We start from the raw sequence: 24071 nt of genomic DNA on the forward strand, positions 1-24071 counted from the left end.
TGTACACACACCTGTGCACACACACGTGCACATACACACACCTGTACTCACGCCTTTGCACACACACACACACACCTGTACACACTCCTGTACACACACCTGTGCACACACACACACACCTGTACACACTCCTGTACACACACCAGTACACACACCAGCAAACTCACACACACGCACACACACACACACACACACACACACAAACACACACACACACAGCAGAACACACACCAGTACACACACCAGCAAACTCACACACACACACACACACACACACACACACACAAACACACACACACACAGCGGAACACACACCAGTACATACACTAATACACACACCAGTGCACTCATACACACACACCTGTGCACACACACCTGTACACACACCTGTACACACACCTGTACACACACCTGTACACACACCTGTGCACACACACACGTACACATACACACACCTGTACTCACGCCTTTGCACACACACACACACCTGTACACACACCTGTACACACACCTGTACACACCTGTGCTTCCTGCCAGGCTCCGCCCCTACTCCTGCAGGTTGTGGCCGGAGTAGAAGCAGGACGTCTCGGACACCGTCTTGGAGACGCTGCGGGACGAGGACCCGTTGGAGGCCAGGTCCAGGGAGGAGCGGCGCGCCCCCCCGCCCCTCCCCCTCCCCCCGGCGGCCCCCCCCGGCGGGCCCAGGGTGGCGGGGGCGGCCCTCCGGGCGCGCGGGTCGCCCTCGTCGGCCGGGGGCAGGACGGTGGACACGCTGGTCTCCATGCAGCTGGTCTTGTACACGCTGGTCTGCGTGTGCAGGTAGCGGGTCGACTTCAGCTCCAGCCCCTCGTAGGTTCCCCGCGGGATGCACGGGCAGCAGCCCAGCGCCTGCTTGAAGCCCGCGCGGAACCTGGGGGGGGGGGGGGGGGGCAAACACATAAACACAAGCATGGATAGTGGACATGCATGGACAGGAATACAGACAGGTGGTATCACACGCGCACGCACGCACAGGGAGGGAGGGAGGGAGGGAGGCGTGATCGGGGGCGAGGTGAGGGAGGGAAGAGAGACGCTGCCTAGCTCGTCGCACATTTGAATTCCAATATGTGGCCCGATAAAGAGGAGCTGTGCCGCCCGTGTGTTTGGTACGGCAGACGCAATCCCCGTCCGCCACCCCGAGCCGTCCTCCCGGTCTCCATGGTGAGCCTGTGATGAGGCCGAGAGACGAGGACGGGGGCTTGGGGACCAGCGTGTCTGAGCGTCTCTGCGCCACAGAGTTTGGTGCGCGGCCAAGATGCGTCTGCTCAGGGAGAGATCCTTTGTCAGGGGATGTCCCTCCTTCGGCCACCTGCCTGCGCGCCTCCTCCAACCTTTACCTCTTCCTTTATTAGGGGACACAAAGCAATCAGAAAATTCATGGCTGGGCTTTCTTTTTTTCATCTTTCTACCAGGAATGTTAACAAGTCAGGGCATGTGCAGCCAGCTGTTTATTTTCAGTCCACAGCAGCACTGAAGTGCTTCTCACCAGGAAAAGAGCGAGGAACAAAATGGCATTCGCTCCGTGTGTGCGGCCTCATGAGACCGCCCTGTTGGCGGAAGACCATGCCGCCCTCGCTCCGCTTGAAAATGACTTTCAAAACCGAAATGTGGACGGGCCAATCAGCGCTAGTGGGGCGTGGCTCATTACGAGCCAGGCCTCGAATTGGCATCGGTTTCCACAAAACCGAGGGGCCTGTCTTACGTCGTTCAAAAAAGTCCAGCCAACCAGATCAAATATTGAAGTGATGCTCATGTTATCTTTGCTCTTGACAAATCCAATTGGAAGTAAAACAAAAGATGAGAAAAATGTTCATTGAAATTCAGATCTACTCAGTCTTCTCTATCTTTCTAAAACTACTGGACTGTCGATGGCCAAGCCTTCCTCGGGCGTCACCGTATTTGAGATTCTGCAGACTGTGTTGCTGCGCACATTCTGACCCGAAGCTCCCTGCCCCCTGGCGTTGATGGGTCCCTCCACTTTTGAGGGCGTTCAAAGTTGTTTTAAACTGGAGCGAGACCAGTCTGATCTTCAGCAAGAAGCTTCGGATGTGAGCGTGTGAGATCAAGATGGTTTCTCGAGGCTACTGGTGTAAAGGACTGATGGAAGATGGTTGGAAGCCTCTGTTGCTGACATGGATGTTAAATAACTCATGAGCCTGATCACTCATTCACAAAGAGGCTGTTTGTTCATACTGACATTCAATCAGTTTAAAAGGGCCCCTATTTCACAACTCAGTGTGAGACTTATTCATTATTTCATTCATTATTCATTATCTATGGGGCTTACATCAGAATGCATCATGGGAGATTTTGCTGCCGGTACTCCTCAATATTTAGAGGACTCAAGGGAGTTGCACTACTGTAATACCCTAAATCAACGTAAATATGCTAAAAGCTAGGCTAATGGAAACTTTGTTTTACCACGTCTCGCAATAGAAACTACTCCCATAACATTCCAAAGCTCCCATTGTTCCAACACGGAGGCGCTCGTTGTGATGAGACGTTTCAATGCACATTGCCCATCATCTGACATCCGTGGGAGAGGTGTCCATCATACATCCGACTGAACAATCCTGCATGTGACGTATTGGATGGATTTGTAAATGGCTTGGAATGACAACTCGCTGTCACACCTTGTGGCAACAGGACCCCTTTGAAGGTCACAGAGCAATCCGTCTCTCCTACCTGGAGGTGATCATGTATTATTGTGCATCCAGCTTCTCTCGGAGAAGGGAACATTGGGTTTCCTGCACACAGGTTGACTTGGTTCCACAAAGAGCCAGCGGAGCACTCAAGCACACAGCCAGGGTCTGGCCGGCTTCTAAACATAGTGTGTATACTGCTTTCTGCACATTGCTGCCAAATCACATCACGGTTAAACAGATGCAGAGGGTTTGGAGTCCGTCTGTCGGTGTGGCCGCCTGTCCGTCTGCCCATCTGTGTAATCTCCATATACCAAATACAAGCTCAGCACTGGCTTTTTCGTTTCTTCTTCTTTTACTCTGGGATAGAGAGGACTGCAGTGCAACCGCCTGTAACCACGCCAATCAACTGTTATGGAGACGCCTGTGTTTATGTGTGTGTGTGTGTGTGTGTGCATGTGTCAGTCCTTCCCTTCCACCTGTAGGTCTCCGTCTGTTCAACCTTCTGTCTGGTGTCTGCCCTCCCCGTCTCCCTGCTGAGGGACGGGCCCACTGACCTGTCGTTGAGGCAGCAGTAGATGATTGGGTTGTACATGGTGGAGCTCATGGCCAGCCACATCACGGCCAGGTACACCTGCTGGATGTAGGGCTGCTCAAACATCTCAGGGTGGAACTCGTTGAGCAGGAAGAAGAGGTGGTAGGGCAGCCAGCAGATGGCGAAGGTGCACACCACCACGATCATCATCTTGACCACCTGGGACAGGACTCAGAAGTAATTGAGTCAAAACTGGGTCACCGCTTAGTTGGTATAGTCATTCTGACGGTTGGGTGCTGTTGCCAATGCGTGAGTCTGCCATCACTGGTACCACTAGTGGTTAATTCCACGCTGGCATCGTAACCCCAAACTCATTGTTTTTCAGTTCCATGGTCGACTTATTTGGAATTTGCAGATTAGTGTTAATACGGAAATCGGATTACAGATGTGATCAAATCAAAGCCTATTAATGGAATCACACACTGGAACAATTGCAGTAGAATATGCGTCATGTATTCAAAGTATCCCCCTGGCTTTAAACCCTTTCTGTGTTCAGGTGATCTTGTTTTAACCGTATTCATGATGCCTGTTGAGACACAGGGCGACACAAAAACACACCAACAAGCACGAGTGTCGAGAAGCAACAAAGCAACAGGAAGTGACATGAGGTTAGGATGGGTGAGTGGTGGAGAATGGAAGACAGAGGAACACGGGAACACAAGCTGAACACAAATCAGACGGTCGGCCAGAGACGACAGAGAAAGCAGGACAAGGAGAGACGGGGGAGACAGACGAGAGAGATGGATTACGAAATCTGGTGACATTTATACCTGTGATGATAAATCGGCGAAGAGGGAAAAAGACGTGGTTGCGAATGTGAACATTTCTGCTTGTTTCTGATCGCAGCCTGGCTAATAAAGCCTGATGGGATGGTAATGTGATTACTGCTTGTGTGAATTGGTGACTTTCAGATGCAGCTGCAGCCCTCGAACAATGATGATCTTTTGTTGTTTCTTTGGAAGGATGCGCGAAAACAAGGAACATCTGCCGTTACTGGTTATGATTTTTGTTGTGTTTGTTATGTTAACAAGTGGATTTTAACGTAGTTATCTCATGTAGAGTATCACGTTACACCACTTCATTAGGAGGATGAGCCGCCATTATACTCAAGTACTCAAGAATACTGTCTCCATTCTGGACATTTATGGAGTAAAATAGTTTCTTCCTTTCCTCATAAATTAGCTGAGGGTAAATAAAAGCTAGGCGGGCGGTATATCTAGACATAATCCTCACTTAGGGCGAGGCTTTCAAAACAATCTAAACAACATCCCCTTTGCAGAACCTCACCACAAATTAAACCTCAGAGTGGAAGAAGCACTGATGGAACATAAAGATTGAGCCCTTAGATTGGATTTGGATCTGATTGGGGTTATCGTCGCGCTCCGGGGAAATCAACTTATGGTGGCGGGCGGATAACACACTACGAGGGGAAACAGACCGAGAGGAGAGGAAAGAGAAGAGGCAGGCAAGAGAAAACAATCCCCGGTTCCCCGTGCGGACCCCCAGGACGGCGAACCTTGCGCTTGGCGATGAGCTGCTCCTTGTAGCGGTCGGAGGAGTCCCCCGGGATCTCGCTGGCCCACAGAGTCAGACCCACCTCCAGGTAGGCGCAGCCCATCACCACCAGGGGCAGGAAGTAGATGAGGATGACCACACACACATAGTACCTGGGCACACAGGCGGAGGGGACGGTCAAGGTCATGAGGTTAAGGACATGAGGTCAGGGTCAGGACGTTAGGGTCATGAGGTTAAGGACATGAGGTCAGGGTCAGGACGTTAGGGTCATGAGGTCAAGGCGTTAGGGTCACGAGTTCAGGGCGTTAGGGTCATGAGGCCAAGGCGTTAGGGTCAGGAGGTCAGGGCGTTAGGGTCAGGAGGTCAGGGCGTTAGGGTCACAAGGTCAGGACGTTAGGGTCATGAGGCCAAGGCGTTAGGGTCAGGAGGTCAGGGCGCTAGGGTCACGAGGTCAGGACGTTAGGGTCATGAGGCCAAGGCATTAGGGTCACGAGGTCAGGGCGCTAGGGTCATGAGGTCAGGGCGTTAGGGTCAGGAGGTCAGGACGTCAGGGTCAGGGCGTAAGGGTCATCAGGTCAGGATGTCAGGGTCAGGACGTTAGGGTCATGAGGTCAGGACGTTAGGGTGATGAGGTCAGGACCTCAGGGTAATGAGGTCAGGAGTCAGGGTCAGGACGTTAGGGTCATGAGGTCAGGGTCAGGACGTTAGGGTCATGAGGTCAGGACGTTAGGGTCACGAGGTCAAGGCGTTAGGGTCACGAGGTCAGGGTGCTAGGGTCATGAGGTCAGGGCGTTAGGGTCAGGGGGTCAGGGCGTTAGGGTCATGAGGTCAGGACGTCAGGGTCAGGACATTAGGGTCATGAGGTCAGGACCTCAGGGTCATGAGGTCAGGACTTTAGGGTCAGGACGTTAGGGTCATGAGGTCAGGGTCAGGACGTTAGGGTCATGAGGTCAGGACGTTAGGGTCACGAGTTCAGGACGTTAGGATGACGAAGTCAGGACGTTAGGGTCACGAGGTCAGGACATTAGGGTCACGAGGTCAGGGCGCTAGGGTCATGAGGTCAGGGCGTTAGGGTCATGAGGTCAGGACCTCAGGGTCAGGACGTTTGGGTCATGAGGTCGGGGTTAGGACGTTGAGGAGACAGAGGCTGCGTAAGAGCTGGGTGCTTTCTGTCGCGTTTCAAGTTAGGGTACGTCATTTATTTTTAGAAGCATTTTTGGTCATATTTGCTCTGCCACTTCCCTGACCCCTGAGCAATGGAATCAAATCAGCTGTGACAAGAAGAAGAAAACAAATCTGGTGTTTGTGGTCGGCCGCTTTGGGGGGGGGGGTTGGTTTGTTTCCGTTGGGTGCTTTCACAATTGAGTAACTCAGGGTGTTTAACTTGGAGGATGTGTATGTGTGTGTGTGTGTGTGTTTTTGTGGAGGATGTTGCGTGTGTGTGTGTGTGTGTAGAGCGATAGTTTGTGTGTGTGTGTGTGAGTGTGGAGGATGTCGTGTGTGTGTGTGTGTGTGTGTGTGTGTGTGTGCGCGCGTGCGTGTGTGTGTGTGTGTGTGTGTGTGTGCGTGTGTGTGTGTGTGCGTGTGTGTGTGTGTGTGTGTGTGTGTGTGTGCGTGTGTGTGTGTGTGTGTGTGTGAGTGTGTGTGTGTGTGTGTGTGTGTGTGGAGGATGTCGTGTGTGTGTGTGTGCGTGCGTGCGTGTGCGTGTGTGTGTGTGTGTGTGTGTCCTCCCCTATCGCAGTGTCCCGTGCTGCTTGTTCATTCCATGCTGCTTTGTTAAATATGTGCAGCGCGGCCAGCCTGTGGTGTGTCAGGAGAAGACAGAAGCTTTTCCCTCTCTGGGCGGTCCACTGCATCCCCCATCCTCAGAACACAGTCCCTGGCCGTGGAGGCTGGTTCCTCCAGGATGCTTACCCTGTAGGCACTGTCTGTCCCTCTATCACCTTTGTGTGCGTCCACTTTAGTGTGTGTAGTTTAGTTTGCGGTCATGGTTGACTTTAAGGCCGTCTGGTAATTAGGAAACACAACACACTACTATCACTTAAGATAACAGAGATAAAACATGGAGGGATAAAGCATAAAGGAGAAAATATGTAAAATGTTTACCTGCACATCCAAATAAGATAATGACACATACATTTAAATTCATACTCCACAACGTAGTCCATCCGTACCAAAGTACAGATGTTTTATTTTCCTTCAGTGTCGTCCTGAATGACCCCTAACCAGGGGCTAAAATGAGAACTCCAACAGTTCCACAGCATAGTGAGAAGTTCCACAGTAGAGTCATGAATCAAGGTAGCGGCCAGAATCCGTCCGTTTAACCGTGACGGAGGACAATGAAGTGTTTAAACTACTGACGCTAACAGACCTCGGGGTTTAGGGATGGGGTGAGAACGCTCAGCCCATCTGCCAGATTGATTTAAAGCCTGCTTGAAATGATGAATCGTGACAGTGTCTGTATTTATCGAATGATTCGCTCCCCACGATCACAGCGCAGTGGTAATGCGTGTTCCCGTGTGTGCGTCGGTGTGCGTGTATCCCCAGTGTAACTTCACAGAGGCTTTGTGGATCATGTAATCCAATTTCAATGTCCGGTGACTTTTAACCCATACCTTCTCCTCCAGGGCATGCATCTGTTTGCATTCACTGAAAAATGCTTCGTAAAAAAGCATCCGCTAAATGGTAGATCATAATAAATAATGCATTCAAATAGTGTGTTCAGGAAACCCATTCAGTGTGTGTTCGTGCACCATCCTATACGCCAACCACCCACCCTCTTCTCGCTCAGCAGTGAAACAATGCTCCTCGTCCTGCTCGCTCTCTGGGCACAGCGCCCCGTGGAGCAGGCAGGGCCGTTTTGCTTGGCAATTAACTGCAATTATGCTAATCAGCCTAAACAGCTCAGCCGGGGGGACAGCGATGGCTGCCACCGGGCATCTCTCCTGCCTTTCATGGGGCAGACAATAGGCCACCTTGCAGCCCCTACCGCAGCGAGACATGCCACCGGGAGTCAGCCGCGCCGCAGCGTGAAGCTGTGTACCGTGGAGCTACATATGAGAAATGGAAAACCCACATCGGGTGTTGGTGTGCTTGTGTGTATTGTGATGCACAATGCAAACGTGTTTATGGGACCCGGAATGGGATTAATAATAAAAACGAAAGGCAGCAAGGTCACCTTGCTGGCACCTGATAATATTGTGCTTTTTCTCCTCTTCTCCATTCTCCTCTCGCTTTCCCTCTGCTTACCTCTCCTCTCTCTGTCCCTCCCCTTACCTCCTCTCTTTGTCCCTCTCCTCTCTCTGTCCCTCTCCTCTCTCTGTCCCTCTCTCCCTCTCCTTACCTCCCCTCTCTCTTTCCCTCTCCTTACCTCCTCTCTCTCCTTACCTCTCCTCTCTCTCTTTCCCTCTCCTTATCTCTCCTCTCTCCGTCCCTCTCCTCTCTGTCCGTCTTCATACCTCTCAGCCCTCGTTTCTTCTCTCCTCTATCATTCTCTACTTTCCTCTCCAGCCATGCCTTTACTCACCTGGCTTTCTGTTTTCTCCCTTCTCTCTCTGCTTAACATCTCACTTCTCCTCCTCCTCCCCGTCCTCACCTTTCTTCTCTTCTCCTCCAGTCTCTTCCTCTTCTCCATCCTCCTCATTTTCTAGGCTCTCGTTTCCTTTCCTTACCTGCATTCCCTCATTCTGTCTCTTATTTAATCTCCTCCTATTATTCTCCTCTCATCTCCTCTTAACCATCTCTTCTCCTCTCCTCTCTTTCCCTTTCATCTCCTCTCCTCACCTCTCATGTCCTCTATTCTCCTCTCTCGTTTCCTCTCTATCCCTCTTCTCTCGTTTCCTCTCCTCCCGTTGTGTGTCCTCTAGCCTCCTCCCATGTCCTCTCTCCTTCCCTCCGGTCTGATCCCTCGATTGCCCTCTTCCTCTGTATGAGAGGAACACAGTTCACGATGAAGACCTTGAAAGAACCACTCTTTCTGGCTACACTAAAACATCCACTACCAATATAAGTTGTCAAAAATGATCAACTTTGTTATACCGATTTTGGAGGAGAGCACTTAGCTGGAGTGTGCATCGGCGAAAACATATAAAGTATATCACAAAGTGCAAGGCTTCAATACAGAGTTTGTGAGCCCTCCCCCTCAATAGTCTTTGGCAGAAACGGCAAAACAAAGTACTTCTGACAGAGTAGAAGTACTTTGTCAGAAGTACTTCCCCCCCCAGGAACCCAGAAAGAAATCCATTCTGACAATATTGACGTTGGCTCTCATCCACTTGTGACACAAATACGAATGGGAGCCATTGGAATACAGAGAAGGGGACATATATGTGAGTAATCCGCTTGGCAGGTTAGCTATACTCCTTTTGTGTGGAATGTCTTGTGTTTGTGGTGTGCTTGCGTCTGTATTTTTACTTCCTTGCAGGGTTTGAGCTGAGAGGTGTGATCTCCACAGCGTGTTAGAATGGAAATAGTTTGCAGGGCGTTGATGCCGCTACAGAGAATCTGTCGCTGTCTTGGTCCCTTTCTGTTCTCTCTGTTCCCACGTCTCAGCCTCTCTGCCTTAACGCCTGAGAGGGCAGGCTCCCACGTTCTCTGAGCTGTCAGACATGTGTGAAATTGGCTGTCACAGCTCACTAATAGGTTAGCCTTTCTCAGCGCACAGCGATGATAGAGCGATGATGACCCCAGTGCACGCGGGGAACAGGTACTCCTCATTTGTAATTCATTAGGATGTCCTCTGTCGACTCTTCTCTCCGTTCCCACACATGGAGGCGAGGGATGACGACGAATGATGGTGGCTTGCGTGTTGTAATACTTCTGGATCCTTTTCCGGGCGGGATCTCCTCCACCGCCCTCACCTCAATCCTTGTTTCTAACACTTCGGTCAGCCCCTCCCCTCAAACCCCTTCCCTGTCAACTCTGTCACCCCAACCCCTGTCACCTCCACCCCCCTCATCTCAATCCTGGTCTCTAACCCCTCGGTCAGTGCCTCCCTTCAAAACCCTTCCCCGGTCAAGCCCGTCACCTCCACCCCTCACCTCCATCCTCGTGCACCTCAGACACCTCCATCCCTCTCGCCTCCATCCCCTCCAAAGCCCACCTCTGTCAGCTCTCAGCTCTCAGTCTGATAGTCTGAATCATCTCCCTTGCTTGCTGTCCTGAGCCAGTTTTTTCCCTGGGGTAAAGCTGAGCTCGGCGCTGGCTGGCACCCTGCTAAGGTAGTGGCGGCCAGGGACTGTGTTCTGAGGATGGGGGATGCAGTGGACCGCCCAGAGAGGGAAAAGCTTCTGTCTTCTCCTGACACACCACAGTCTGGCCGCGCTGCACAGTTATCGAAGCAGCATGGAATGAACAAGCAGCACGGGACACTGCGATAGGGGAGGACACACACACACACACGCACACACACACACACACACACACACACACACACACACACACACACACACACACACACACACACTATCGCTCTACACACACAAACACGCAACATCGTCCACAAAAACACACACACACACATACACATCCTCCACGCATGCAAAACACCCTCAACACACACACACACACACACACACACACAGAACATCCTCTACACACACACACAGCCTCCACACACACAGAACATCCTACACACACACACACACACACACACACACACAAACACACACACACACACATACACATACACACACTCAGTCATTCCTACACACGCACACACACACTCAACAATTATTCAGTCACACCCTGAGGGTTTAAGTAAAAGGATTTGTCTTCAAGGAATAAATTCCTTAAAGTGTCTGAGCTTGCTCTAAAGTTGGCAAGCAATCCAAAACACAGGGTTAGGGTTCAATCGAGTTCAGCTAAACTATTACATGGAAATCACAATAACAGACACAGACATGCACTCCTAGCGAGTAGCGAGCCGAGTGCTTCTGGGGAGCAATCAGACGTCCCAGGTGAGCCGCTGGTGGGTCTTAACACCGTCAAATCAATGAGCTGCTGTAGGCTTCCACCTGCCTCAACACACACCGCACCTCTCCATCAGGACCCAACAGAGCCCTGCTTCAGCTCTAAGTCAAACACATCAGTGTGAGCGTCGGAGACCACATTCTGTCCTTGCTCATGGACCATAAAGTTCTCTGAATCCAAAACCATAACAGTTGGTCGTTTCACTTCCACCAGGCTGCAATACAACGTCTCCTCCCTCCAACGCACGAGAACCCAAGCTCGCCCCGTAACCTGGCGACAGAAGCCCAGTCAGCATGTCACGGCATTATCTAAATGTGAGGTAGGAGGCTATCACTATCACAATGTCCCCGTCAATGGTGTGTGTGTGTGTGTGGTCACGGAACCGATCGCATTGGCACTGTTAGGTTTGTTCCTTGTATTTATAACCTCCTCTGAGACCATGCTCCCGCAAATTCCTCCGGCTGGAGTTACGGGGTCAGGGGTGTCGAGGGGGGCGTCGTCTGACCAGCACCAGGGGCGTGTGCCGGACGGACAGGTGGCGCCTGATCATATGGGTCAATCAAAGAAGGGCTGGGGGGGGGGGGATCAGCTGGTAGGGGGAGGAGTCAGGTACCTTGATTGGTTCCAGTAGAACAGCTGATGGCTACAACCTTGCCCGATCCCCAGGTCCGATCCCCCCCCCATGGGGAATAGTTGACTTTGTTTTGCGATACTAATTTGGTGGACGGGGGAAGGAGTTGGAGGCGGTGGGGGGGGAAATATCCTGTCTAGCAGCGCGGGTATTCACAGGTTTGATGAGCGGGGAGATGAAACGCGAGAGAGTCGTGATTGGAACTATGCTGTTCCTTCTGTTGTTGTGCGTAGGAATGTGCGTGTTTTATATTTACGATTGTGTGTGTGTCTTGTGTACTCCCGTACGTGTTCTCAGTGCTCTGCAATGGTTGCTTAGCGATCATAAAAGAGATGCATCGTGTGTGTGTGTGTGTGTGTGTGTGTGTTTGTGTGTTTATGTGTGCGTCTCCTGTGTTATCCCCGCCCTAGCAGCTAGAGCCACTTAGCAGGTGTGTGGGCCCAACAGGGGGTTCTCTGCGTGCCTCGCGGCCCGCAGCATCGAGTCTCTCCGCCGAGGCTCGTCTCCTGTCTTCACTCTGCCACGACGTCTCCCCGCTGGGACAGGAAGCCACGGTGGAAGAGCTTCTGTCATGCAGAGACGCAGCGACAGAGATCTCGGTGGTTGGGTTTTAGTATTCTCATGAATCCAATTTTAGATTATCATATAAAGTCTGCTGGTGGATGAGCTCCAGTCTGTTTGAACGGGGCGCTTTACTTTGTTTTGAGCTTTTCAAGTTTTGGGAATGGCTCATAAGCATCCCCCCTGGTGGTAAGGTAGGACCTTGTGAAGGTGAACTGGCGTGGGAGCATGTTTGTCTCTAGGAAGGCTAGGAAAGTGAAAGTAGAGCTGTTTGATCCTTGTGTGGCTGACCCACCTGACCCTGTTGATAAAAGGCGTGTGGTCCTTGGTAGAACAGGTGCTTCATTGATCTCTAGAGTGGATTATTAGATGTATTTCTTATAATTAAGAAGAATGGCTAAATATATCATATAAATGTAACATTGATGCTACGCATAAGCATGTATGTCGTTGCCATGGCTGATCAAACTGAAAACAATGACGGAATACCATTTAAGGCTGAATCTCCATTCACTGCCTGTCTGCATTAGAGGAGGACAGGAAGCCTTAATTGAGGAGCTCAAAGTGGAAGGAAATGGGCATGTTTGGCTCCAACGACTTCCATGCAAATAGAGTCTTTCTGCGAAGCTTCTGGAGGCCATTAGGGAAATGAAAATTAAATCTTCTTAAGGTACGTCCATGTTGCCTTTCCTTTTAACCCCGCGGAGGTTGATAAAGCTTATGTTGAGCTAGGCAGAACAGATGCTACGCCTGCGTTCTGACTGAAGCACTGTTTATATCTTAGAGGGACCCTCAAGGTTACTTTCTCTATCTAAAGGCATCCATTCCGTAGCCAGTGTTTAGAAATGAACTTGAAGAACGCATTAGAGGAAACATTCTCTGTGCTGTCTTTGCCTTTGTTTGCCCTTACTAGAGAGGAAAAGCGTGGGATTCATGGCGTTTGGCTGCTGGCAGGAAAAACTAAAGGCAGCGATTTGTTTTGAATCCAGGGAAGACTTACTTTTGATCAAGGGCAATAACTTTAAAGCTTAGAACCACAGACTAGAGCTCCTGGCTAGTCGCTTTTCCTGATGCACCTCCACCGGCACTGGTCTGATAAACAGTGAAAGCTTTCTTTGGATCCCATAAGAGGAGTTTGTCATCATATTTTATGTTTTGTACAAACCCATGGTTATAGAGGCTGTTTACTGCAGGTGGCACTGGACTGAGCGGGCCCAAGAGCATTTATTGCAAGAAAGTGCTTCACAGCCACGATTCTTTCATGGCCAAACCAAGATAAAAATAGAGATCCTCCTATAAAAGATGACGCTTAAGATTGACTGGCCGGGGAGTCCACACCGGTGCTTGCATTAACGGATCTGCATCCCGACATGTTGTTACAACTTTGAAGAGTTACGAATAAGCCATGCTGGTACCTCACGCACACAGATGCTTGCGTAGTGTTTATCTTTATATAGAGTAGCTGCATGACTAAAAGCAGCTCCAACCACTGTTTCCCAATGGTGTCCGTAAACTCAACCGAGAGTATATAACTTTTTTTTTCAACTACATATTATTCCTATATTCATACTGTATAGATGTCGGTCTGATTCAGATATTCGTTCGCCGTCCCAATGCTTCATGGGGGAACGGGAACGGTTTTATATAAATGTGTGCACAGATTGGGAATCCAAGAGAAGGGATGTACACATCAAGGTTTCTTTTCTATCATGTGACCCCAGAGGGGCTCTGTATAAGAGATTTTGTGAAAATGAAAAAATGAACGACTTCAAACCATCAAAAAAAGAAAAAATGTGATTGTTAGAAGAAGAAATTTAGAATTTGCCGATTTTCAGCCATAAATGGTCTCGAAAGAAAGGCTCAGAAGTTATTTTGCCTTTGGACCTTCGTCTTTTCAAAAAGAACCACTGCGGTGATGTGCCTCAAATTCAAAACGACACATCCACTCCTTCCCACTCACGCTCCTCTCCAGTCACCCCCAACGCAAACCCTGTCCTTCCCGCCCACCTTCCATCCCAAGGCAATCAACAGCCTGCATTTGACACATCACCTCGCCAGCGAGAGGGCTCAAGGAGCAGCCAGGGAGAGAGAGAGAACGAGGCAGGGGTGAAACAGCTCACATCTTTTTGAAGTCGCAGAGCTTGTACTCGGGCCAGTCGATGTAGCAGACCACTCGTCCGGGGAGTGCGGTGGTGTTGGAGTAGTAGTACTGGGGGAAGGCCAGCAACATGGCCAGCACCCAGATCACCCCTACCACCACCTCGGTCTCTGTGGCTGACATCCTCTGCTGCAAAGGGTGGATGATAGCCATGTACCTGCGGAGGACAGCGCACGGAGGTTAGTGACGGAACATAAAGACCTGGAGGGCCGGACCAGCCGTGCGTTTAACCCTGTTTTGGAACCTATTGCACGGCGGAGCTCGGCTGTGGTCCAAGAAAAGCTTTTCCGTGCCGTTTGGAGGGCTGGGTGTTACGGGTTCTGGTCCAGAGTGGGCCTGTGAAGCCCTTTGAGACTGCAGCTGCGATGAAACGCTATCAGAATAGAATTGCCTCGATAATTGACATGCAGACACATATGCCGAAGTCCCACTTGTCGCTTCAAGGCGGGTTTTGTCATCTGTGTCGATAAATGAAACATGAAGCTTAGGGCAAAAAGATACACGTTTCCTGAGAAGAAACTTTTTCATGACTATTTCTTTTGAAATACACTTCTTCAGTTCATCACCTTTTCCATCCCTGTAAGGAAAGAAATTAAAAATACATATTCTGAACTTAATTTTCATGAAAATGAATAGTGAAGGGGTCTGTTGTGAATGATACTAATGATGCCGCACTCTTGCTCACCCACATCCTTATTTTTTCTCACCGTATTCATGCGAACAATCACAGCAGTAACACTTTAAAACATTGTCCTCTTTTTATTTGTCTTCTTTGCCTCCCACTCAGAAGTTTGGTTCATTTGCTTTCAGAGGAGGAAGAGCCTCCTGTCTGCCACAGCGGTAGTTTGGTTTGGGGCTTTGGTATTCACACCACGGCTACGTCTCTATCTCTAACGCTTTTCAAATAGGTGGAAAAAAATCTGTCAAATTTTGGCATACAACTGTCAAAATTCAATTGTACATCGGAAACATCCTAATTAGGTGACGAGATTGTGCAACATTTGAGGAAGTCATTGGAAGGTTTCTTAATTGATGCAGGCTGTCCCACAAGGAACCAACGTAAGCAGCCCGCAGTGTCTCTGAAACAAACAAGATGTATGGCATAATAAAATTGTCAAACACTTTGTTTATTTGACGGGTTTCTTTCTACGAGTTATTTTATGTCAAAGTTTTAAAGAGAATAGTGACTTTGACATCGCTCCCCATAGTAAACACACTGAATACAACAAACAGAGGATGTTGGGAAATGGAAAATAGAGAAAATAATCGTAGTAATCTTACTGCGAGTTGATGTTGTTTTATAAAAAGGCAAAGCGTGATACTTTGCTGAATGGTCTGCACTCTTTTATTCCAGACACTTCATATTGCCTTTGAAACAACCGTCGCTGTTTATTGGGCCCATTAATTCTATCAAACGCTATTAAAGACTCGATTAAAAGTGTTCCGTGCTCCGTCACTGTCCTGGCTCGGGTCTAATCTATCTTCACTCCAGAGAGCCGGTGGAGAGAAAGCCGGTGGAGAGAAGCCGGCATCCGTTCTCACCATGATTAGCCTGACCAGTGAGCTATATCAGAGGGGGTCAACCTGCAGTCCATCTCCCTTCTACCACTTGAAGTTTGGAGTCCATTTGAGATCTGGTAGGGGTTGTTTGGGGAGTTTACTGTTTTAAGTTGATCTGGCTAGTTCATGCCTGGTTTTGTTGCCAGATCTCCTCTTTCATCCATGGTGTTAGGGATAGGGTTAGGGTTAGTAACCATGAGCACACTTCCCTTCGTTCATGCGGGTCGTAACAGTCACTCTGGAACTATTGGCCAAGGTTTAACGGAACTCAGCCTCAACTTAGTAGTGGTCTGTACTGATGTCTTCACCCATGCTCCATAGGGGAACGTGAACGTACAGCCTCATAGTCAATATGATCTATTAAGCCACCCATTCTCCCCTCAGTGCCTCAATTAATTAACTTCTAATCTAAACAGTCAATTAGTTCTTGTCAGTTAAGAGATGAGGAGCTCCGATGATCAGGTGTCACTGCCACATCAGAACCAGACCTTCTATTGAATGGCAACAAACAAACCCTCTTAAGTCCTTGACTATTTTGTCAATCACGGCCAGTGATTTATGGCCAAGATACATACCCATAGTGCACTGCAGTTTGTGGGTGCTGCACGGTTGGTTTAATCAAACAATGCAATTACAGTTTACACATGACTTCTTTTAGATTATCCTTCAAAAGATAAATCACACCAGTAGTCTATGCAAAGCTCATCCAAGCCTTACGTTTCTCTCTCTCTCCCTCTCTCTCTCTCTCTCCCTCTCTCTCCCCCTCTCTCTCTGTGTCTCGCTCTCTCAACCGTACCACCGCAACATGGGAACCCCTCCATGTCCCCGGCTGTGATTGGCTGCGTTGTGCGTACGTATCCATCCTATTATTGGCCGTTATTGATGGGAGTTATTTCCTTCCCAGGAGCGTTGCTGCGCTGCACTCCCCCACGAGTGCCTCTGCCCTTGGGAGACGTCCGCCGCACCCGGCTCCGCCCCCGGCTCCACCCCCTCTGCCCGACACCTCTCCCAGCAGGGGGCGGTCTTCAGAGCGGGGGTCAGGCGAGGGAAGGCCCCCCGTCCTCACAGAAGATGAAATTGATTGACTCTTAGATCCAACCGTCAGCAGCTCGGCCTGCAGGGATGGACCGGGAAGAGCTCGGTGTCCAACCGCCGCGAGGGGCCGTCGTCCTGAGGTACCGTCTCCATGGTGACCGTCTCTCTGAGGGACCGTCTCCATGGTGACCGTCTCCATGGGGACCGTCTCCCTTAGTGACCGTCTCCATGGTGACCGTCTCCATGAGGGACCGTCTCCATGGTGACCATCTCCATGGTGACCGTCTCCATGGTGACCGTCTCCATGAGGGACCGTCTCCATGAGGGACCGTCTCCCTGAGGGACCGTCTCCCTGAGGGACCGTCTCCCTAATGACCATCTCCCTGAGGGACCGTCTCCATGGTGACCGTCTCCCTGAGGGACCCCCCAGCTATGAGGCCCCACCGGTGACGGCCCCAGTGGTGGCAGCCCCCCAAGCCTTGACCCGGCCCCCAGCTCCCTTTCTTTATCGCTCCTTCTTTTTTTCTCCGAATCACAGTTGCGAGCCGGGTTAATCGGATCGTGTGTTTTCTTTATCGGCCTCAGGGGGAGAGAGCGCTGCGGTTCAACAGGAGAACTCCTTCCAAAATTGAAATTCCAAAGCAGCAGCTTTGGAAGGACTAGTACTGTTACTAGTGCGGTTACTAGTGCTAGGACAAGTGCTGTTACTACTACTGTTACTAGTGCTATGACTAGTGCTATGACTAGTGCAGTTACTACTACTGCCACTGAGTTCTTCTTTCTCTAAAGCAGCTGTTACCAAGTCTGCGGTAAATAAGGCCATGTTAGCTTGACTTGGACGGTGAGCTGTAGCTTGGAATCAAGGGATCATCAGTCCTAACCCGTCAGAACAACAACAACACACGCTTCACCTCTGACCCCTCCCGTCACACCCGTCCCCGCTGCAGCGGCGATGACGCACCGCTCCGTTAACAGACCCTCCTCAGCCCAACTCGTCTCATGACTCCCTTCATCATCGGCTTTCAGGGGCACTGGCTCTCCTGACAGGGGCGGACGCACTCGAGAACCTCCAGCCCAGAGAGGAGAGGAGGAGAGGTGAGGAGAGGAGAGGAGGAGAGGAGAAGAGAGAGGAGAGGAGGAGAGGAGAGAGGAGAGGAGGAGAGGAGAGGAGAGAGGAGAGAGGAGAGGAGAGGAGGGGAGGGGAGAGGAGGAGAGGAGAGAGGAGAGGAGAGAAGAGGAGAGGAGGAGAGGAGATGAGAGGAGAGAGGAGAGGAGAGGGGAGGGGATGGGAGGAGAGGAGAGGAGAGGAGAGGAGAGGAGAGGAGAGGAGAGTAGAGGGAAGGAGAGGAGAGGAGAGGAGAGGAGAGGAGGAGAGTAGAGGAGAGGAGAGGAGATAAGACCAGGGATTCTGGGTCACGGCTAGCGAAAGGAGAAAACCCCACTAGGTGCCATTAGAATAAAGTACCAGGGTTTGTGTCGGTGGCGCGAAACCTCCCAGGTCTTTTTTTAGAGCTTCTCCCTGTGAGCTGTGAGGTTGGAACGTCGGCTCCTTCCCGTCCTCGTCTTCCAGGAGGATCACGAGGACGGGAGGGTGCTAAGGTGACTGGAGAGGCATCTGCTGCTGGGGTCCTGAACCCGGCGGGGGAGCTGCTGCTCTTGGAATCCCAAGAGAATCCCAAGAGCTCCCCCCCCTCAGGTCTATCTGACCCCCCCCCCCCCCCCGTGGTGGGGGGGGGGGGGTTCAGATAGACCTGAGGGGGGGGAGCTCTTGCACTTGACTCGAAGGACGCTGTGTGAGTGTGTGTGCGTGTGTGTGTGTATGTGTGTGTATGAGTGTGTGCTTGTGCGTGTGTGTGTTTGTCTGTGTGAGAAATCAATCCTCTGAATGGAGGACAGAGGGTCCTGGTGAGGCTTTCAGCTGCCCCCCCCCCTCACCAGGACCACCTGTCAGCCTCATCTCTGTCTGTCACCAGGCAGCATCGCACTGACTAGACTACACAGTATAATACACTATAGTACACAGTATAATACACTATACTACACAGTATAATACACTATAGTAGACAGTATAATACACTATAGTACACAGTATAATACACTATACTACACAGTATAATACACTAGACTACACAGTATAATACACTAGACTACACAGTATAATACACTAGACTACACAGTATAATACACTATAGTACACAGTATAATACACTATAGTACACAGTATAATACACTATAGTACACAGTATAATACACTATACTACACAGTATAATACACTAGACTACACAGTATAATACACTATACTACACAGTATAATACACTAGACTACACAGTATAATACACTAGACTACACAGTATAATACACTATACTACACAGTATAATACACTATACTACACAGTATAATACACTATACTACACAGTATAATACACTATACTACACAGTATAATACACTATACTAGACAGTATAAAACACTATACTAGACAGTATAATACACTGTAGTAGACAGTATAATACACTATAGTACACAGTATAATACACTATAGTACACAGTATAATACACTATACTACACAGTATAATACACTATAGTAGACAGTATAATACACTATAGTACACAGTATAATACACTATACTACACAGTATAATACACTATACTAGACAGTATAATACACTATACTAGACAGTATAATACACTATACTACACAGTATAATACACTATACTACACAGTATAATACACTATAGTACACAGTATAATACACTATACTAGACAGGAGGGGGGGGGGGTGAATAATTACAGAACCAGTTGATCAAAAAAACAAAAAAAGGCCCCAGCCCCCCGGCAGGCGGCTCGGACGCGAGGGGTCCGCAGGGACGGAAGGAGAGGGGGAGAGGGAGGGGGGGAGAGGGGGAGGGAGGAGAGGGGGAGGAGAGGGGGAGAGGGAGGGGGGAGAGGGGGAGGGAGGAGAGGGGGAGGAGAGGGGGAGAGGGAGGAGAGGGGGAGGAGAGGGGGAGAGGGAGGGGGGGAGAGGGGGAGGGAGGAGAGGGGGAGGAGAGGGGGAGGAGAGGGAGGAGAGGGGGAGGAGAGGGGGAGGAGAGGGAGGAGAGGGGGAGGAGAGGGGGAGGAGAGGGGGAGGAGAGGGAGGAGAGGGGGAGGAGAGGGGGAGGAGAGGGAGAGGGAGGAGAGGGAGGAGAGGGGGAGGAGAGGGGGAGGAGAGGGAGGAGAGGGGGAGGAGAGGGGGAGGAGAGGGAGGAGAGGGGGAGGAGAGGGGGAGGAGAGGGAGAGGGAGGAGAGGGAGGAGAGGGGGAGGAGAGGGGGAGGAGAGGGAGGAGAGGGGGAGGAGAGGGGGAGGAGAGGGAGAGGGAGGAGAGGGAGGAGAGGGGGAGGAGAGGGGGAGGAGAGGGAGGAGAGGGGGAGGAGAGGGGGAGGAGAGGGGTTGCCAAGGTGCAGAACTGGCCTCCATCCAGAGCGGTGGACCTATGTGTGTGTGAGGAGCCTCTGATAAGCCCCTCCCTCTCCCACGCCCAAACGCCCGGCAGCGAGTTGGCTTCACTCCAACCGATCCACTGCGTTGCAAGATGAGGGGTAGCGATTGAGTCCTCAGCTCCTCCTACCCATTAGCAAGTCCACCCCCCCACTCCCCAGTCCTCGTCTGCCCGAAAGCTGCCATTGTAATTTCACCCCGAGACAAGACGTTACCGCGTGACGCAGAGTCGGGCCTGAGACGCGGGCTTCATGCCGTTGAATGAGTGATTGCTCCCCCCCCCCCCCACCTGGTCACTGATGGGAGGCGCAGATTGGGGGGAACGTGACGTGCGATGGCGGCAGCGCCGCCGAAGCCTTTCAGGAGACGGACGGCTGACGCAGGCCCTGTCATCTCATCTCGGCTGTCGCTCCGTTCAGACCGCAGCTCTGGGCAACGTTACACATGGTAAATGGCACAGCGTCGCAGCAGGACAACAACAATGGGCTTCATTTATACCGCGCTTCTCTACCCAGTGGCCACTCGAAGCGATTTACAATATTGCCTAAAAGTCACCCATTCATGAACACATTCACACACGGACGCAGTCAACCGCACAGGGTGAAAGCCAGCTCGTCGGGAGCAGTCAGGGTGAGGCGTCTCGCTCAGGGGCCGGGGATCGAACTAGCAACCTTGCAGTTACCGACCAACCCGCTCTACCGCCTGAGTCACATGCACGCCCCCCGTTTGCAACCCATTGTTCCATAGCAGTAGAGAGACGGGCGGCCCACTGGAACCCCTTTATAAGTCATCTCTGTGACACATCTTTTGTCCCGTCTGTACCACCCTGGGATCTCCTACAACGTCTACGATGATGATACCTATCAAAGGTATTGGCTTCATAAAGAAATTTCTCATGGGATTTACTGTCCCTTGTCGTTCAATCACTCCTGTTTGAGTCTGCATTGGCCTCTGTCAGGGCCGTCCTCTGAGCCAGTGGATGGCGTCCTGTCCTGGGAGAGGAGGTATGTAAAGACATGGGTTTGCCATCCTGAATAAAACAGGAACCTGACCTCAGACACGCAGCCACAAACCAAACCAGCGTCACATGTTCCTGTGGTCTCCCCCATTGTTCAGAGGAGCGATGGTAGTGCTGCCTGTATGGCGGTTAACCATTATTTCACGATGCGACTCGCATCGCATTCAGCGCCATACACAGAATGCATTTCCAGTTCGATCCTCGCTTACAGATATGCGGCCCCACAGTGTCACTAAAGTAAATCGAGGGCTGATTCAGGGCTCCATCAATCACACATGATCCATATCTCTCTCCTCCCGTCGCCTTTATGACGTGTTTCTCATCTCCTCATCGCACTGCCAGGAATCTGCGATGAAAGGCTTGGTGCAGAGCGCACGTCTCATTAAGATGATATTGTATTATAGAAGATAGTCTTATCTGCAGCCGGGGGGGGGGCGTCACGCCATTGTTCTGAGCCATGTGCACACAGCGCCACTGGGGGGGGGGGGGGGGAAAGGGTATAAATGTGTGTGTGTGAGCGAGAGTATAAATGTGTGTGTGTGTGTGAGTGAGACTAAAAATGTGTGTGTGTGAGAGAGTATCAACGTGTGTGTGAGAGAGAGTATAAATGTGTCTGTGTGTGTGTGTTTGTGCAAGAGAGAGCGAGAGTGGTGAGCGTGTGTGTGCGTGCGAGAGAGTGTGTGTGTTTGTGCAAGAGAGCGAGAGTGGTGAGTGTGAGTGTGTGTGTGTGTGTGCGTGCGAGAGAGTGTGTGGGTTTGCGTAGGAGAACGAGAGTGGTGAGTGTGACTGATGTGAACAGACCTTCCCCGCGTCCCCACCTGTTCCCCAAAGGTGAGCCTTTAGAACAGCTCCCTCTGTTACCCTGCGAGGAAAATCCAGAGAAGCAGCCTGGGTAGACTACGCAGCATGCATGCTCGTCACGCCGCCTCAATTAAGGTGAATAAACCTCCCGGACTTCGATGATGCAGGACTATTGGTATTGCCTTAGGAATAATGACGTGTCACAAATGAAGTGCAGACACACACTCTCTCTCGCACACCTCAGACCTAAAAGCACACACACAGACACACACGATTCATCTTTCTGTCTCTCTAACATATACACACACGCACACATATAAACTATCACGCAACCACACATATTCCTGACACTTCACACAAAGACACGTTATCTCTCACGCACATACACACACACACACACAAACTATCACACACACATACTCTCTGACACACTACACGACACATTATCTCTATCTCATACTCTTTCTCTCACACATATGCATCCACACACACACACACGCACATACAAACTATCACACAGCCGCACACACTCTGACACACCACACAAAAACACATTGTTTCTATCTCATACACTTTCTCTTACACACGCACAAACACACGCGCACACAAGCACCCACACACAAATACTCACAAGCACCCCGGGCACACACACACACGCACACACACACATAGCAGCAACCTGCCTCAATAAATCCCAGAGTGATAAACAGAACTGAATAGGCCTTCCCCTATTCCATATTCATAGAGAACAACGCTTGGTCATACACATAAATAATACTTATTAATAACTATTGATTTATTGAGCGTGGACAGTTCCTCACCCCAAACTCTACACTGTGTTCGTGTTAATAAGATCTGTTTGGTGGCGCAGTGACGGTTGATTAATAAGAAATCCCCGGAGAAATTAATTCTCTCACAATAGCTCAAAATTCAAGACGGAAAAATAATAATCACACCAATATACAGGCACAACTACAGCTGTGTTCATCCGAATATATTTTAAGTCATTGGTAATGCTTGAGGTGGGCTGGTCATAGTTTTATATTTGGTTTGATTGAATTCATTATTCTGCCTGTTGTAGCGTCTGGCGGTGACTGCGACTCGATGCAAAACACACACCAACTCTCCGCACGGTTAACCAGCCAGCACCCCATCACCGAATACAAATGTTTTGTTTTGTTTTATGTATGTCAATTATGGCACCTATTGCACTCCTGACCATCCCTGAAAGGAGGGATCCCCCACTATGCGTTCCTTCTCAAGATTTCATCCTTGCTAACTAAGGGAGTTTCTTCTTGCCCTCTGGGGGGCTAGGGTCAGGGGGGTTATTAATATAGGGCCTGTTAAGCCCTTTGAGACTGGACCTGTGAATAAGGGTTACCCTAACCCTAACCCAACAAATACAATTGAATTGAATGTAATTTAATTGGATTAAACTGAACTGATTTGCATGTAATTGAAATTAATTGAATGTAATTGAACTGAATTGAATGTAACTGAACTGATCCACTCGCCTGTCCAGCGCTATGGCCGTCATGGAGTAGATGCTGGCGAACACGGCGGCCACGGGGAAGAAGTTGTGGAAGCGACAGTAGACCGGCCCGTAGTACCAGTCGTTGTGCACCGCGTACGTGAAGTTGATGACCGTGTTGAAGGCCGACATTGACGCCTCGGCGAACGCCAGGTTCAGCAGGAAGTAGTTGGTGACGGTCCTCATGCGCTTGTGAGCTATGATGATCCAGATGACTATGAGGTTGCCCACCACGGACACCAGGACGATGCAGGAGTAAGCCAGACCCCAGAGGACGATCCGCCACACCGGCTGGACGAACTGGTTCCCGTCCGCCGTGCCGTTGGTGTCCGAGGCGTTGGTCCAGTTGCGGTCGAGCAGCGGGACGTCCGTGGAGTCGTACAGATAGTCCATGGCTAGAGGACTAGTGATTGCGATCTGTGGAGTCGAATGGAACCTAAAGGAGCCTTACATTAAGGAGGCATACTAAACTTTCTTCAAGGACTTTTTACGCGACGGCAAAAAAATATCTAAATCCATTGTGGTCTCCAGAG

General features: G+C 50.4%; 1 protein-coding gene across 1 annotated transcript; it reads right to left on the minus strand.

Annotated features, from left to right (window-relative positions):
* Positions 1-546: 546 nt before the first annotated feature.
* Positions 547-23931, minus strand: tacr1a (tachykinin receptor 1a; the record flags this gene model as incomplete). The annotated part of the gene is made up of 5 exons (XM_079730728.1): positions 547-910; positions 3239-3435; positions 4793-4943; positions 14074-14268; positions 23522-23931. 5 exons carry the CDS (start codon positions 23929-23931, stop codon positions 547-549), a joined length of 1317 nt encoding a protein of 438 aa, XP_079586854.1.
* Between the last annotated feature and the right edge of the window lie 140 nt (positions 23932-24071).

The sequence above is a fragment of the Pollachius pollachius genome (genome assembly GCF_949987615.1).
Source record: "Pollachius pollachius genome assembly, chromosome: 1".
In the NCBI taxonomy this organism is placed as follows: Eukaryota; Metazoa; Chordata; class Actinopteri; order Gadiformes; family Gadidae; genus Pollachius; species Pollachius pollachius.